Here is a 15,189-nt window from a genome sequence, read left to right on the forward strand (position 1 = left end):
GCCTCTCCTGCCTCCTCAGCAGCGCTAAGGATGTCCGACTGCAGTTTAGGCCTGCTCCCCGCCGGCAAGTGGACATCCCCCAAGGGCTACCGTGCTGCCAGAGGGATGTCTGATTGCGATCTTAAGCCCAATCCCCTGGGGAGTGGGCCTAAGCCAGCAGGTGGTTATCCCCTGAGGGGTCCCAGACTGTGAGAGGGCACAGGCCGGGCTGAGGGACTTCCGCCCCTCCCCCCTACCAAGTGTACAAATTTTTGTGCACCGGGCCTCTAGTATACATATATAAAAGCCTAAGTGATTGGAGCAACCAGAATGACCAGAACAACTGGAACAACTGTCACTATGACATACACTGACCACCAGGGGGCAGATTCTCAACACGGGATCTGCCCCCTGGTGGTCAGTGCACTCCCACAGCCAATCTCCCCCTGGCCGGCCAACCTCCTGTGGTCCCTACCCCTCGGCCAGCAGGCCCCAATCACCGGATCAGGGGCAGGCCCCGGGCTGGGTGGTGGTGGGAGTGGCCCCTTTCCCAGGGGGGCCGAGGGCCAGCTCCCTCCTTGGGGCTGGTGACCAAACTCCTGTGCCCCATTCGTCCTCCCTGCCAGCAGCCCCAATCAGCCTGTTGCCCGTCCGCCACAGTGGAAGCACGGAGGTGAAAGAAGGAGGAGGGGGCAAGGCAGGGGACCGCTCAGTGGCAGGGTGCCGACGATGGCAGCATCGGCGTCCAGCATCCGTTCCTTCCATGCCCAACCAGGCGACTCACCTCCTTGGCCCTGATCACCAGCCAGGACTAGGGACCCCACCCGTGCATGAATTTTGTGCACTGGGCCTCTAGTGTACATATAAGTCTTTGGTTAATCTCTTCCCACCCACCTACCCACCCCTGCCTTCCCGCTGAGATTCCACAGTCTGTTCCATGCTTCTTTGTCTCTGGATCTATGCTGTCTTTTAGGCAGTGAGAGTTCATCTGAAACCTCAGCACTTTTCTTGATGCACATCTGCAAATCTAGCATAAGCTTTTCTTAGGAAATGGACTTGAGCTACAGAGGCTACCTGTATCACATGGACATGAAAATGCTCAAGGAAGAAAAATAATTTCATGTTTTAATTAGAGCAAACTGTATTTTCTTAAAATGCTTTTCAATGTGTTGTAGAAAAATGGATTTGACTGACTAGTCTTAAAGAGAAGTATATTAATAGAAATTCTTAAGAGTTATAATTGGTTTATTGCTTGTCTTTAAAATGCTGGTTTAGAAGTGTATTAAAATATAGTATAACATTTTACAGCTCTTTTTTGTGTTGCTCTGGTCTTAAGACTGGTGTCTCATATAACAATCCATCTAATCATCATTGTGCATCTGTTTTCCAACAACTTTAAATGACTTTATAAACATTTCAAAATAAAAGTATGAAATAAAATGTCTTAATTTACTCATATAGTTATTAATTTGACCATGAGTGGAGACCTTTTGAAAAGTCTGTACTATCCATCAATTGAGTAAATATTTTCTTGATGAGGAAAAATTACATCCCCGATTGATGAATGCTTACTTTAGCAATTTTTCTCTAGTTCTTTACTGCTGATGATAAAGCATTCATGAAAACAAACAAAAACTTACTCCAGAGTTTGTGAAAAATGAAAGACACTATCAAAGTCAAAGTATACAAATTTTGATACCCTAGAGCAGGCTTCCAGGAACATTGTTCAAAGACAGAATTTAGAGATTAATTTGGACTAATAAACATGAGCATCTTTTAAAAATGGCACATAGGTCTAGAATAAATAACCTAGGCATGAATTTTTGAATTTGGAGAGATGAGGTGACTGATCTTTGCTCATGAAGCATTTGGGGTTTATCCTAGACTTTGTGTGTTGTCCTTAGAAAAGGGAAGGGAGAAGACATTAGGAAAGCTATGGGCACATAATTATAGGAATAGAGCACTAGGATTTGGGGAATTGGTTTGTAAAAGGTACGGAGGTGGAAAAATACACCTTGACTAATTCGCTATTGCAAAAGGATAGGAAAAGAAATAGAAAATAAAGATTCTTCCTCTCTCTTCCCAGGAACAAAGGCTCATGCTAATATTACTAAAAATAATTCTGGAAGCATACTAATTGGCATATGACTTTGTGATCTAATTGCAAAACTCAACCATTATTAAGAGCATTTTAAAATAAAGAATGCATTTTAAATTACCAATCTGTAGAACACACTGGATTTGTAAGTTGAAAATAATGACAAGGTATTTCAGCATTTATGTCATGGTGATTTCTCAATTACCTAAGATAAGTGGGGTACTACACCTTTAGAAAGTCAAAAAACTTAAATACTTATAAAACTCTCTGAAAAGAAAGAAGGAAGGAAGGAAGGAAGGAAGGAAGGAAGGAAGGAAGGAAGGAAGGAAGGAAGGAAGGAAGGAAGGAAGGAAGGAAGGAAGGAAGGGAGAATAATGTCAATTGAATTTCAATTTTTATATAAGGTCCATTCAAACGGAAAATGGCATGGAGGCCCTAGCTGGTTTTGCTCAGTGGCTAGAGCATCAGCCTGCTGACTGAAGGGTCCCAGGTTCGATTCTGGTCAAGGGCACATGCCTGGGTTGTGAGCTCCATTCCCAGTGAGAGGAGTGCAAGAGGCAGCCAACCAATGATTCTCTGTCATTATTGATGTTTCTCTCTCTTTCTCCCTCTCCCTTCCTCTCTGAAATCAATAAAAATAGACACACACACACACACACACACACACAAAATGGTATGGAGGAGTGGTGTGCCAGATATATATATATATTATTGGAGGGCAATGTTTCTAACTGTTTGCATGGGCAATAAGCTGCCTTATAAGGAGATGCCTCTAATTACATGTAACAGTGCTAATTCACGGAACATGGAATAGGAGGAGGAGTTGCAAGAAGTTGTAAACCTTTTCCCAAAGATTCTGGCTTCCTTCATTCGCGGACTAAGGTCATTGAATTTAATGGAAACATCAATGCACATTGAAAGGGTTATTAGCTATGTAAATGTCATATTATCTCAGAGATGAGCAAAGTTGGCCAAATAATGACTCTATTAGAAAGTACTTATCATCAGACATTTACACTTTGAGAAACTTGCCTCTATAAGTTTCAAAAGAGATACTTAAACTGATCTTCCTAAGGTAGGAGGGTCATTTTTATTCTGTAGTGAAGCACAGTGGTTTTGAATGGTTGTGAAATCCTCCCTGAACTCGGGCAGGAGTCATTTGCCCATAAGAAAGATGGCTACTTTAGGGTATGTTTTTAAATCTGCGTTTCTGCTTACAGTGAAGGATCCCATGATCATTGGACCTTGGAGTAATTGAGAATACACTGCCTCTGTCGGCCTAACTACTGCCAACTGGCACGCAGATTTACCTTTCTAATTGATGCACAGCTTTCTTAATCACCTCTGAGTAGTCACACTGATGTTTTCTGGCCGTTACTGTTAAAGTATCTAGAACTTAGCTCATGGAATTAAGCAGACCTAGTATCCTACGGCTGCTTAGGTTCCACTTGAAAAAGCTCATCTGACTCTTCTGGAGTTATTTTGAAGAATATTAAAGTAAGGATGATAAAATATTCATTATATATCCCTATTTTAATTTTACAAGTTTGAAGGGATTAGATATGTTTGATTTATGCTATTTGTATATGCTAAAATTAAGGAATATAAAACTATACTCAGCATTTGTGGGGAACTGGAGAAGTATTTTACTCTAGTGACAACAGAAATATATCCATTAGGGATTGTGTCTCCTCTTTTCTTACTTTGCCCTTATCTCTTTTATACCATCATGTTTTAAAACAGAAAGGAAATTATATGATAACAAGGAATCATGAAATTGCAAGTATATAGAAAGAACTGAAAAGTGCAACAAAATAATGCTTTTGTCCTAATTCTTCACAAGCAAATATTTGTCAAGCCTCTAAGTGCCAAGTACGGTACTAGATCTCAGAGATAGGTCAATGGGTAAGACAGACAGTGCCTCTTCTCATGAAGCTGAGGTTCTAGAGGGCAAACAGCCATAAACCACAGGAGGAGACAAATAAGTAAGCGTGTACATGTGTAAAATAAGGGTGAGTTTGTATTGATTCTATGATGGAAGCCAAAGAGAACCAAGTATAGAGAATGGCAGGGGAGAAGTGAGGTCAGAAGTCACTTCTCTGAGATGATGATAATTAAACTGAAACTTAAAGGATTAAAAAGAAGAGAGGCTCATGGTGTTTCAAACCCATGGAAGAGCAGGTATAAAAACCCTGGAGCGGGAAAGAGACACATTCAAGAGGTTGATAGACTACCAGTGTTCTGGTATCAAAAGGACAGCAGTACACTGGGCCTCTAACTTATACATATATATAAATGTAAACTTAAGAGAAAATATAGCAACATATCAAAAGTGGTATAATTTACATTTATATCTTCTATGATAAATGCAACCAATAAGCAAAAGTTTCTCTTGTTTTGAGCTCCATAATGCAATTCTTCTGGTTTCCCTCCTACCCTTCTTAAAGCAGCAATGTTTTCTTAGTGAGATGCTGTTTTTCTCTCCTTCTGGTTAACTCACTCTCATCTTATCATTATTTACACTCTTTCTTGGCAATCAGTAATTCCTGACTCAGTTATCAACTCTATGCTTATTACCACTAAATTACTATCCTCAATCCTGGCTTTTTTTCTGAATTTGAGACATATATCCCACTGCACATTGCTATATGTATCTGTATCTATATCTATATCTATATCTATATCTATATCTATATCTATCTATATTCCACAGGAATTTTAGGCTCCATATATCCCAAAATAATCTCATCACCTTCCTCCACTCAACCAGACAATTCATGCACCTTGTTTTGCCTTCCTATATATATGAATGGCTTATAAAAAAATCTATCCAGTTTCCCAGACAACACTTAAGTGTTGCTCTTAATGTTTCTTCTCTCTAAAGTCAAGTCAAACAATATATCCAGTAGATATTAGTTCCTAAGTGTTCTTCAAATTCACCCCTTTTTAAAAAAATATTATTTTTGTATTGATTTCAGAGAGGAAGGGAGAGGGAGAGAGAGATAGAAACATCAATGAGAGAGAACCATTGATTAGCTCCCTCCTGCATGCCACCCACTGGGGTTGGAGCTGGCAACCCGGGCATGTGCCCTTGACTGGAATCGAACCTGGGACCCTTCAGTCCTCAGGCCGATGCTCTATCCGCTGAGCCAAACCAGCTGCTAGGGCCTCACCCCTTTTTTAAGCGTACGTTGCCGGGCTCATTGACAAGGCTTACAGAGCCCTTCAGCACACTCCTTCGCTGTCCTCTATGGCCGCCATCTTCCACCACTCTCTATTTTGCACTTCCGCCAGTCTGTTGTTCCGTAATCTTTCCTCCTCCAGGCCTCCACAATTCTCTTCCTAGATTAATTCAGTATCTCCTCCTCCCATTGGCCTGCATTCTCTTCCATGAGACTAAAGAGGACTCACTTGCAGGTCTCAAATGCACGCCAGTCCTCCTCTATCCTGGATCTGGGCGGATACTCCTTTGTATTTCCGGAGCAATGCGGACTTTCCCCAGGGAAGCACTTATCACACCCTGTTAAATAAGCACACTTCTTTGTCATCTTCTAAACTATATCCAACAATGTGAGAGCAGGGACGTTTGTATCCCCAGTGCAAAGCAGAGTGCATGCTGAGTGTGTGGGACCTGGCGACTATTAAAATATATTTACGAAAATAAGAACCGAATGAACAGCCCCTATGATATCCTAGGGACTGTGCTATCTGCAAAACAGAGAGAGATAAACAGTTTAAACCCTCAAATTACAAAGAAACTCGTTTCTACAATATATTGTAAAACGTGCAAGACAGGCATACACAGAGTTCTGTGGCAATTTATTTTAATGAATTAATAAACCTGTATGTAGCACTTTCTATGTATTAAACATAATCCTATTTACATGAATGACTATGAGGTAGCTATTAATGATGACACTCTTTGTAGATGTGTGTAAACTGAGACAAAGATAAATAATCTTCCTAATGTCATGTTAGTAATACAAGGTGTGACCAGAGGTAGCCTGGCTCCAGAATTTATTATCTCAGCTGCTACTCTGTGTGTGCCTCTCTCGGGGAAGGGGTCTCTAAAACATAACAATTTAATAATGCAGGGGTTTTTTTTTTTCTAATAGAGAAGTATTGGATGATGAGGCTTCAGACCAATGTGGCCAAGAAAGACTTGCTCTATTTTACATGAGAAGGTCTTTGAGGTATCCCCTCAACCTTTTTTTTTTTTTTTCTTTTTTTTCTTTTTTAAAATATATTTTATTGATTTTTTACAGAGAGGAAGGGAGAGAGATAGAGAGTTAGAAACATCAATGAGGGAGAAACATCGATCAGCTGCCTCTTGCACATCTCCTACTGGGGATATGCCCGCAACCCAGGTACATGCCCTTGACCGGAATCGAACCTGGGACCTTTCAGTCCGCAGGCCGACGCTCTATCCACTGAGCCAAACCGGTTTCGGCTCCCCTCAACCTTTAATAAGTATAGAATGTGCTTTTTAAAATCATTTTAGAAAAATCCACCAATAATGTACTATTTAAAAATCTCCTGAAATATGAATTATCATATGTTGCATTATGACATTTACTGCTATATATTCTACTTAAAAATATATACCTAATTTGATATATATCTATCTTATAATTCCAAAAATACATGTGGTTGCCAACTGTTTCCATCAATATCAACTATTTTACATTTTTATACATTGCCAAACTGCTACCCTGCATTATTTATTGGCTACATTAAGCATTATTGCAGTTACCTTGCTTGGTTATATAAATACATTAGAAATCCAGGCCTTTAAACAAAGTGCTGTAATGTAAGGGATTGGAACTGCCATCTGTGATGGGAGAAAGAAGAAAAAGTTATTTATTTGCCAGCATACATAATTAACAGTTCTACCTCAAAGGAATAAAAAACCCTATGTAGACAAATATCAAATTTTCTAAATAACATACAATTTGCATTGAAGGGAATGTAACTTTATATACCTTAAAACAATTATTGGTACGTTTAATACATGCCAATATATTACAAATTTTAGCAGGAAAAAAAGATAAGTAATGAAGTAAGGCTATTTATAAAGTCATGATCAATCAGTTAAACTCATTGTTTATGAAGAAACCAGCTGTTCACTGGCATTTACAATTTGTGAACAAATGTTAATTGCTATCCAATCTGCCAGATTCTCTACTTTTACTAATTACTAATAAGTTACACATTCATATAAAGTTCACTTTCCCAAATCCAAGTTTACTTTCCCAAAACCACATAATATTAAACTCACTGAGCTGTATAGTCCTGGTAACAATGTGGAAAAAAAAAAAAATGAGTTTTGCATTCTATAAACTGACTCAAGAAGGCAAGCCATGTTTATTGTTTGTTTGTTTTGCATGGAAGAGATAGTTATTTGGTTATTTTAGTCAAATAATTTTTGAAGGTTCAAATTAAAATATTCTCTTATACATGACATCTCCTTAATAAAGACATTTTGGTATTTTGATAAGGAATCTCCACCATGAGCTATGGCACACAGATACTTTCTGGCTATAGCTATTAAAACGCATCTATATTTCTATTTTAAAGTCCCTAAGCAGCTGCTTACTGTGCTTAGTATTACAATTCATTTCTGCCACAGTATTTTTACACAAATGTCCTTGAAAAGCAAATTCAAATATTTAATATTTCTTGAAGTTTTATTCCTGAACCATTCAAGATTCCCACATTACATTTCAATTAGCTTTTGCATTGCTGGCTTGTTTCTTCCTTTAACCAGTGATTGGGCTGCCTTGACTGAATCAACCAGATGCTTATTCCAGATAAATGAAGCCTTTGTCTCATGGGCAGTAGACATTTGTCTGTGGAAAGTTAACATTAGGTACTGGGTAGAGCTACTTAATACTCCTCTTGTCAGCAACACTTGCATTCAGCTTTCTGCCTACATAAGTGATATATAACCCCAGGCATATCCTCCTGTGGATCACAGCATCACCAAGATTGACTCCTTCATGAAAAGAAAAGAAAAAAAAAAAATGTTGCTCTTATTGCTAACCTAGAAATAGAGGTCAGAGGTTCTCTGTTTTGCTTCTCCCCTATGCTCAGATGCGTAAAAACTAACACTCAGTTTCTCAGTTCACTTTTGAAGACCTATTTCATAGATCTTTTATTCCAGCTTATAGATCAGTGATTCAATCTAAGATCATTCTTGTTAGTATATGATAAGTGGCACAGTGCCCTGGCCAGTGTTTCGGTGTTTCTAGAGCCCCAGCCTGTATACAGAAGGGTCTCAGGTTCAGTTCCCAGTCAAGGGCACATACCTTGCAGGTTTGATCCCTACCCTGGTCAAGATGCAATCAATCCATGTGAATCTCACACTGATTTTTCTCTCTCTCTCTTTCTCTCCCTGCCTCCCTCCCTTCCACTCTAAGCCAAATTTGCAACATAAGCCAAATCTCCCAGATATGTTCAATTAAAACTATTCTGGAACTTGAGGAAGAGAATCCCCCTTGTCCTCTATTGTGTTGAATTAAGCTAACAGACCTTGTGTAGGACTTCTCATCAGTTTTATTGATGAAGAGCATAAACCTCAAAAACATTTTTAATTGACTTTATGTTTAATGTCATATTTTAAGATACTTTTATATATCATTTGATATTCCAATGGCTAAATAGTATTCAATGTGTCAAGCCTCAGATTTTAAATTATTCATTTAAGGTCTCACTTTGCATAAGTTGTGGAACTGATACTTAGGCCTATATCCATCCAATGTTAACACTGATGTCCCTTTTGTTTGGCCAGGCTGCCATCTGATCTGTCACATGTACTCCTGGCCAGAGAGTATTTATAGATAGAGGAACAAAACTAAGGGTGGTAGTATGGCCAGTGAAATTGTGTAAAAAAAGTAATTTGCAAGGAGTTCCCAGCATGTACTTACATCATTGCAAGTAATGTGTGTGCTGTGGTTCAGACTCAGACAGACAAAGCAGTCAGCATTTCCAACAGCAGGATACCTCACTGCAACATACAAGGGAACGATATCTGAGGAAACAGTCCTAGCAGATCAAGTATTTAATAGGAGAGTGATGTTTCATAATGTACTTCTTGAACGAGGAACATAGATATTTGGCCCAGGCTTCACTTTTATTATGTCAATGGTCAAATGATTAGGTGTAATGCAGGGTTCAATTGTATCCATCATTATTTTATTGATGTGCTTATGTACTCATTCCTTTCTCTTTCAGGAAGCATTGCCATCATCGTGCCTCTGGTGCTCCTGGTGACTTTGATAACCACCTTAGTAATTGGGTTAGTGCTTTGTAAAAGAAAAAGAAGGTACGGTGCGATGTTCTAGACTAGCAGTTAACAAATAAATTGCACAAATAGTTACTGAAACATAGACAGTTTTTTATTTCGTTAAAACATAAATTATTTTAACTAAAATTCTGTTTTCAAACAATTTTATCCCTTTATTTCATTTTGAGTGGTTATAATTCAGACAACCCTTCTCCCATGTAACACTAAGGAAATGTCTCTATTTATATATTCTAATAAAACTAACAAGGGGAAATATTAATTAAAACTTTAGTAGATTTTACATATGTGGTAGTTTTTCCTTGAAAACGCAAGAGTCTTTGAAAAGGATCATATTATATTATGAAAGATTAGTAATGTAAATACAATGATACTGAATATGTATTATATATCAGAAATGGTTCATTTGTTTATTTTATATATTACTGGAAGTGTCATTTTAATATATATGAATATGCAGTTATAAAAATCCAGAAGGAGTGGGTTGTCTGTGGTTATCATCACAAACCAAGAGTGTGTGAGGCAGCTTTTGAATTATGTAAAAGAGGCTTTTTAGCCACGTGATTTTGGGGGATTGAAGGAGATTTGTTTTAAATTTTTTATCATTTTTTAAGGGATGATTTTCATTAAAAAAGGAAAAATCTAGAATTTTAAAAAGTAATTGATTAGTGAATATTCAGTTTCAACTAATGTGGAATTAGGTACTTAGGAGGAATATGTTCCAAGGGCATTTTTTATTACTCATTCTAACAAAAATAATAATAATAAGCTAAATAATTTGGAAAAATAGCATCACATTGTTATTTTTGTTCTGTGACTTGATTTTGAATGAATATTTTTATGAACTTACCATTAGTTATATTAAGCTAAGTGAATAAATCTATAAATATGATAGTTTCATACACCATGATTGTGATATTTAAACTCATACTTAAACAATGTTCGCATAATCCAGGACAAAAACTATTAGAAGGCAACCTATTATCAATGGAGGAATAAACGTAGAAATTGGCAATCCATCTTACAACATGTATGAGGTGGATCATGATCACAACGATGGAGGTCTTCTAGATCCCGGTTTTATGATAGATCCAACAAAGGTAAGTGATGGGCAATGACTACTGACACTCTTGAGTCACAGCTCTGCAAAAATGGTCCTAAATTTAACAGTGTTTCTTTTTTCTGAAGAAAGAAGTTTAGGATGCACTAAATGTTATTGTCTCCTCTAAAGAAAAAAAAATAAGATTGTGGACTGCGTTCACCTGAAGCGTGAAATTAGTACAACATGTTTTGGAAAATACATATTTATTTATTCACTTAATTTATAAACATGTAGTTTACTTAAAATAGCATCTTTCATTCAAATGTGTTGAGGTACCAGCACATCTAAATATTTAGACTAGTGTAAAAGTACTGTCTGAAGTACTTTTAATAATAAAAATACAGTACTTTATTGTCAAAATAAGTATTTCTAATAGTGTTTAATTATAAACTCATCTAAATATTGCCCATGGATTTGTTTATAATCAAATCACTTTTGAAAAATATTTTTCTATGTACTGTAATGTACTTTGAGACATGTCACTGATATATATACTTTAAATAGCTAACAGTTTTTTTTTAAGTTTATGTAAGCTTTTATTATTGTATGTTCCTATTGGCACCTTTTAAGAGAAGTAAATGATACAATATCCAGATGAACTTGAAAAGATTCACTTCACTGTATTAGCTGAATATTTTGTATAATAATTATAGGATATTTTACTATGAATTAAGAACATCAATTTTATATTATGAATTTTATTTTCTTATTTTTTTCATTAATTTGTTGAATATGTATTTTCTGATATGTAAAGGTACTATGTATAAAATATATATTTGTATTACAAATAATCACAGTGATCAATCTGTGTCCAAATGGTTTTACATTCATAGCAACAGTTATTCTCAAAGAAGTTGAATTAAGTCCCATACATTTAATCTAGTTCTGAATCCAAGGGTAGTAAAGTTATTATTCCTAATTAAGAATAATTTTATAGTTAGTGTTAATTATTAGTTAAGTAACTAATTCCTACATTTGAAATTGTTCATGAATAAATCCTTATAATCTAAGTTTCAGTGTTTGCTACTTCAAATTTAAAGAGTATATATACACTGAGAACATTGTTATTTGATAATTTATCTACGAAGGAGAAAGACATCATAATAATGGATTTCTCATATTTTTTTGAATTTTTCTTATAAATTAAAATATGGTACCTGTAAATATAATATGAACCAATGAGGACATATTAAAGCACACTTTTTATAAGGAGAATTCTCATTTTTCCCCTTATTTTTCTTGTGATAGAATTAAGCCAATTTTGGACACTTCAGGAAACTAGCTTCTTAGTATTCCATTTAAAAATGTTTCCACATTTACTCTAGGAAGATAAAACTATGCTTCAGTGCCCCTCAAATATATTTTAATATACTTAGCACATAACAATCAATGAATATTTATTTAAGCACATAATACTCAATAAATATTTATTTACCAATTTGCTGACTGATTGACAAAAATTATATTAAATGTAACTATATGGTTGATTCTAGCTGGCTCCTGATGTTGGAAATATAAATATGAATTGTCACCTAAGAACTGCAGATAATAGGTAGTCCTAATACAGATAAGCAATTTTGAAAATCAGAGAGCCAGCCACATGGAAGAACCTTAAGGATAAAATGTTTTTCATAGTACTCACTGCGTTACAGTGCTTTCACATATTCATGATATAAGCAACTATATATAAACTAGAGGTCCAGTACAGGTACATGGAATTCAGGCACGGGTGCGGTCCCTAGGCCTGGCTGGCGATTGAAGTGCGAGCATCTGGCATGGAGAGGCAGGTCCCAGCTGACCTCTGGGCCCTTGGCAGCACCTGGGTCCCTGGGCCCCTGCGAGCCCCCTCCACCTGAGTCACGGCTCCCGAGTCCCCACATGGAGATGCGGTGAGCACGGCCAGATACCGCGGGCCGGGGCACAGCATGGGCCTCTGAGCTGCCCAGCGGTGCTGCATGGAAGCCGAGCGGACCACACATTTTCTCCTGGCCGGCCTCACAGACTGGCTCCTGTGCAAACCCACAGGGATTCCAGCCAGACTGGCCCCTGTGGTCCCGGCAGCTGTGGCCCGGCTCACCCAGAGGAACCCGCGCAAATGCAGGGTGGGCTCCTTGCAGGTGCCCAGCACATGAGCATAGGGCTTCCCATGCATGTGAGCCCTGGTGTCCCAGGGGAGGGTACCAGGGGGAGTGAGAGCAAGCTTGGTGGACACCCCACGTTCTCACTGCACCTCCATCCCCGTTACCCCCGCCCCCAGGTAGCCAGCGAGAGGTCGCAGATTGTCACTGATGCCTGCCATGTTCCGCACCGCCCCCTGGTGGTCAGCATCTGTCATAGCGAGTGGTTGAACTCCCAGTCTCCTGGTCAAACTCCTGGTCAAACACGCCCGAGGGGACAATTTGCATATTAGCCTTTTATTATATAGGATTGCATTACATAAAGAAGATTTTGGTAGAAATCATTTATTGTTTTAAAAATAGATAAAATTTCTACTCAACAATACCTTATAATCAAAAGAAATGAGATGGTTAATAAAGTTATTTTTAAAAGTTTTGCCTATGAAGGCAATCACAGTATAGTTTGAAAAGTTAAAAAAAGGGAAATTAGTATTTACCAATTTTATCTCGAAATTCATTCAATTCTTACTTAGATTGTTTTAAGTATCTTCTAAATAAGACCCTTTTGGGGGAAAAATAAAGAGGTGATATTGACCTAAATTTATGTTTAAAATATTTTCCTGACACCCTTGACCTTGTCCCAAATTTTGTGATCATTCATTGTTAAGAGTTGCTAGTTAAGATTTTTAAAATAAGTATATTCATTAAAATATTCATATTGTTCAAATTTTCCTCTAGTTTTTTTTCCTTGAGAGTCACCAATAAATACTCTATTATGCATATGAGTGCATCAGATTGGCTAATTCTACCCTTAGCCTCTAAGAAGTCTCTAGTCAGTGCTCTTACATGAAGACTTAGTGAGCCAATTTAATTTCTAGTTAATCTGTTTTAGACTAACATATTTTCAAAAATACAGCTGTTTGTTTTATGATATATTAATTTTTTTTTCTGTAAAAATATGCAGTGATGATGAATCTTTAATTAGAAGATGTCTGATACTTGAGTGTCCAGAATGGGCTACTGTCAGGAATTTTCAAAGTGACCAAACCTGAAGTCAGGGAGGCTGGTGTATTTTTCACAGTGCTGCTAGCAAAGATGTGATTTCATTGTGGAGGATAAAATTAAGTTAATCTGGACATAATACAAATGTCAACCTATGGGTCAAATACTTAATGTCAATAGTCCTTAAATTATTAAAACTACCATGAGTGCATTGTTCATGCCCCCGGGTTAAAAAATATGTTTTATGTTATTCTTATGACTTAACATAAGTTTATGTCAATGAAAAGAGTTTCATATTAGATGAGGAACTAAAATTCTCTGTTTGCGTACAGGGCAGGTATATAGGGGGTGTGTCCAGTGCTTTCAAGCTTCCACATACAGCGCCACCCATCTACTTAAACTCTGATTTGAAAGGACCACTAACTGCTGGGGTGAGAGAAGCAAATTCATTATTTCATATCCATTCCATCATAGAACCTCTCACAATCAAAGACTATTACTAGATTTAGGTAGGGGCTTGCCTTTAATTAAGAAGAGATTTGAAAACAGTATTAAAATTGGGGCTGATATTATGTATCCTGCCTATGAAAGATTACTGTAATACATGTTATCATTTCAGGCAAACTATTAAGTAGAAATATTTGAAATATTTTTTCTTCTGAGTTTGAACATCTTATAGAACTTTAACAATAAACATGAGTCTGCTATTCTTAGAAATCTCTAGCTAGAGATTTAAACTGAATAATTTAAACTTAAATTTGTTTTCATACATTTCTTAAGATATTTTATTCAATATATACAAAGTTGATATCCAGTTAAACAAAAATATACTACAAACAAGGCCTCATCTTGAGAAATTAGAAATGGTCTAATAAAAGCATTCTCTTTTTTAATTAAGTAGCTAGCTTTTAGAGGAAAGTATTCTGTCTAAAGTCACATGATTTATGTTAGAAGAGGGATAAAATAAGGGTATCAAGTCTCCCATCAACTGTTTTTCATTATCATTTTTATCATGTTTGTCAACTGCATGGCTCAAAGATTATAATGTTTCTTTGATGTAACTAAGATTTAATGTTCTGCTTTTGGAAAGACAAAGGAAACAAACAGGAAAAACCAAAACACTAGGCAATGATTTCTTGGGTTAAGTTGCAATTAGTAAAATATGAACATTTGTATATATTTTCCAAATGAAAGAGGTCATTTCTGCAGGTTTTAATTCTACTTCAATATGCTCTAAATATCAGTGCAACCTAAGATGACTAGGCACTACTCAATTCCTTGAAAGAATACAAAAATATCTCCAGTGATAAGTACATAGAGGTTGTTTGAAGCAAAAATATTGTCTTTATTTTAAAATCTACTCCACCAATGTATTATATTTTTCTTTTTCTTTGTTTTCTTGCTTTTAACTTCATATTGAAAAATTATCAGCACTGAGCAATTAGATGACTTTCTGTAAACACATTTTTCCTGTGGTAGCAATAGCAATAAGGAGGGAAAGCATATGGGCTGGAAATAACACATTAGTTTCACGTTTTATGCTTTTAAGTAAAATCTCAGGGAATATAGAGTTCACAATGATTTCTTT

General features: G+C 36.8%; 1 protein-coding gene across 1 annotated transcript in view; it reads left to right on the forward strand.

Annotated features, from left to right (window-relative positions):
• LRP1B (LDL receptor related protein 1B) overlaps positions 1–15,189 on the forward strand; it is a 1,379,523-nt gene that overhangs the window by 1,362,294 nt on the left and 2,040 nt on the right. The window contains exons 88-90 of the mRNA XM_036320679.1: positions 9,311–9,401; positions 10,336–10,480; positions 13,934–14,032. Coding sequence (XP_036176572.1) covers positions 9,311–9,401; positions 10,336–10,480; positions 13,934–14,032 — 335 coding nt within the window. The remainder of the gene's footprint in view (positions 1–9,310; positions 9,402–10,335; positions 10,481–13,933; positions 14,033–15,189) is intronic.

The sequence above is a fragment of the Myotis myotis genome, unplaced genomic scaffold (assembly GCF_014108235.1).
Source record: "Myotis myotis isolate mMyoMyo1 unplaced genomic scaffold, mMyoMyo1.p scaffold_m19_p_8, whole genome shotgun sequence".
Classification (NCBI taxonomy): Eukaryota; Metazoa; Chordata; class Mammalia; order Chiroptera; family Vespertilionidae; genus Myotis; species Myotis myotis.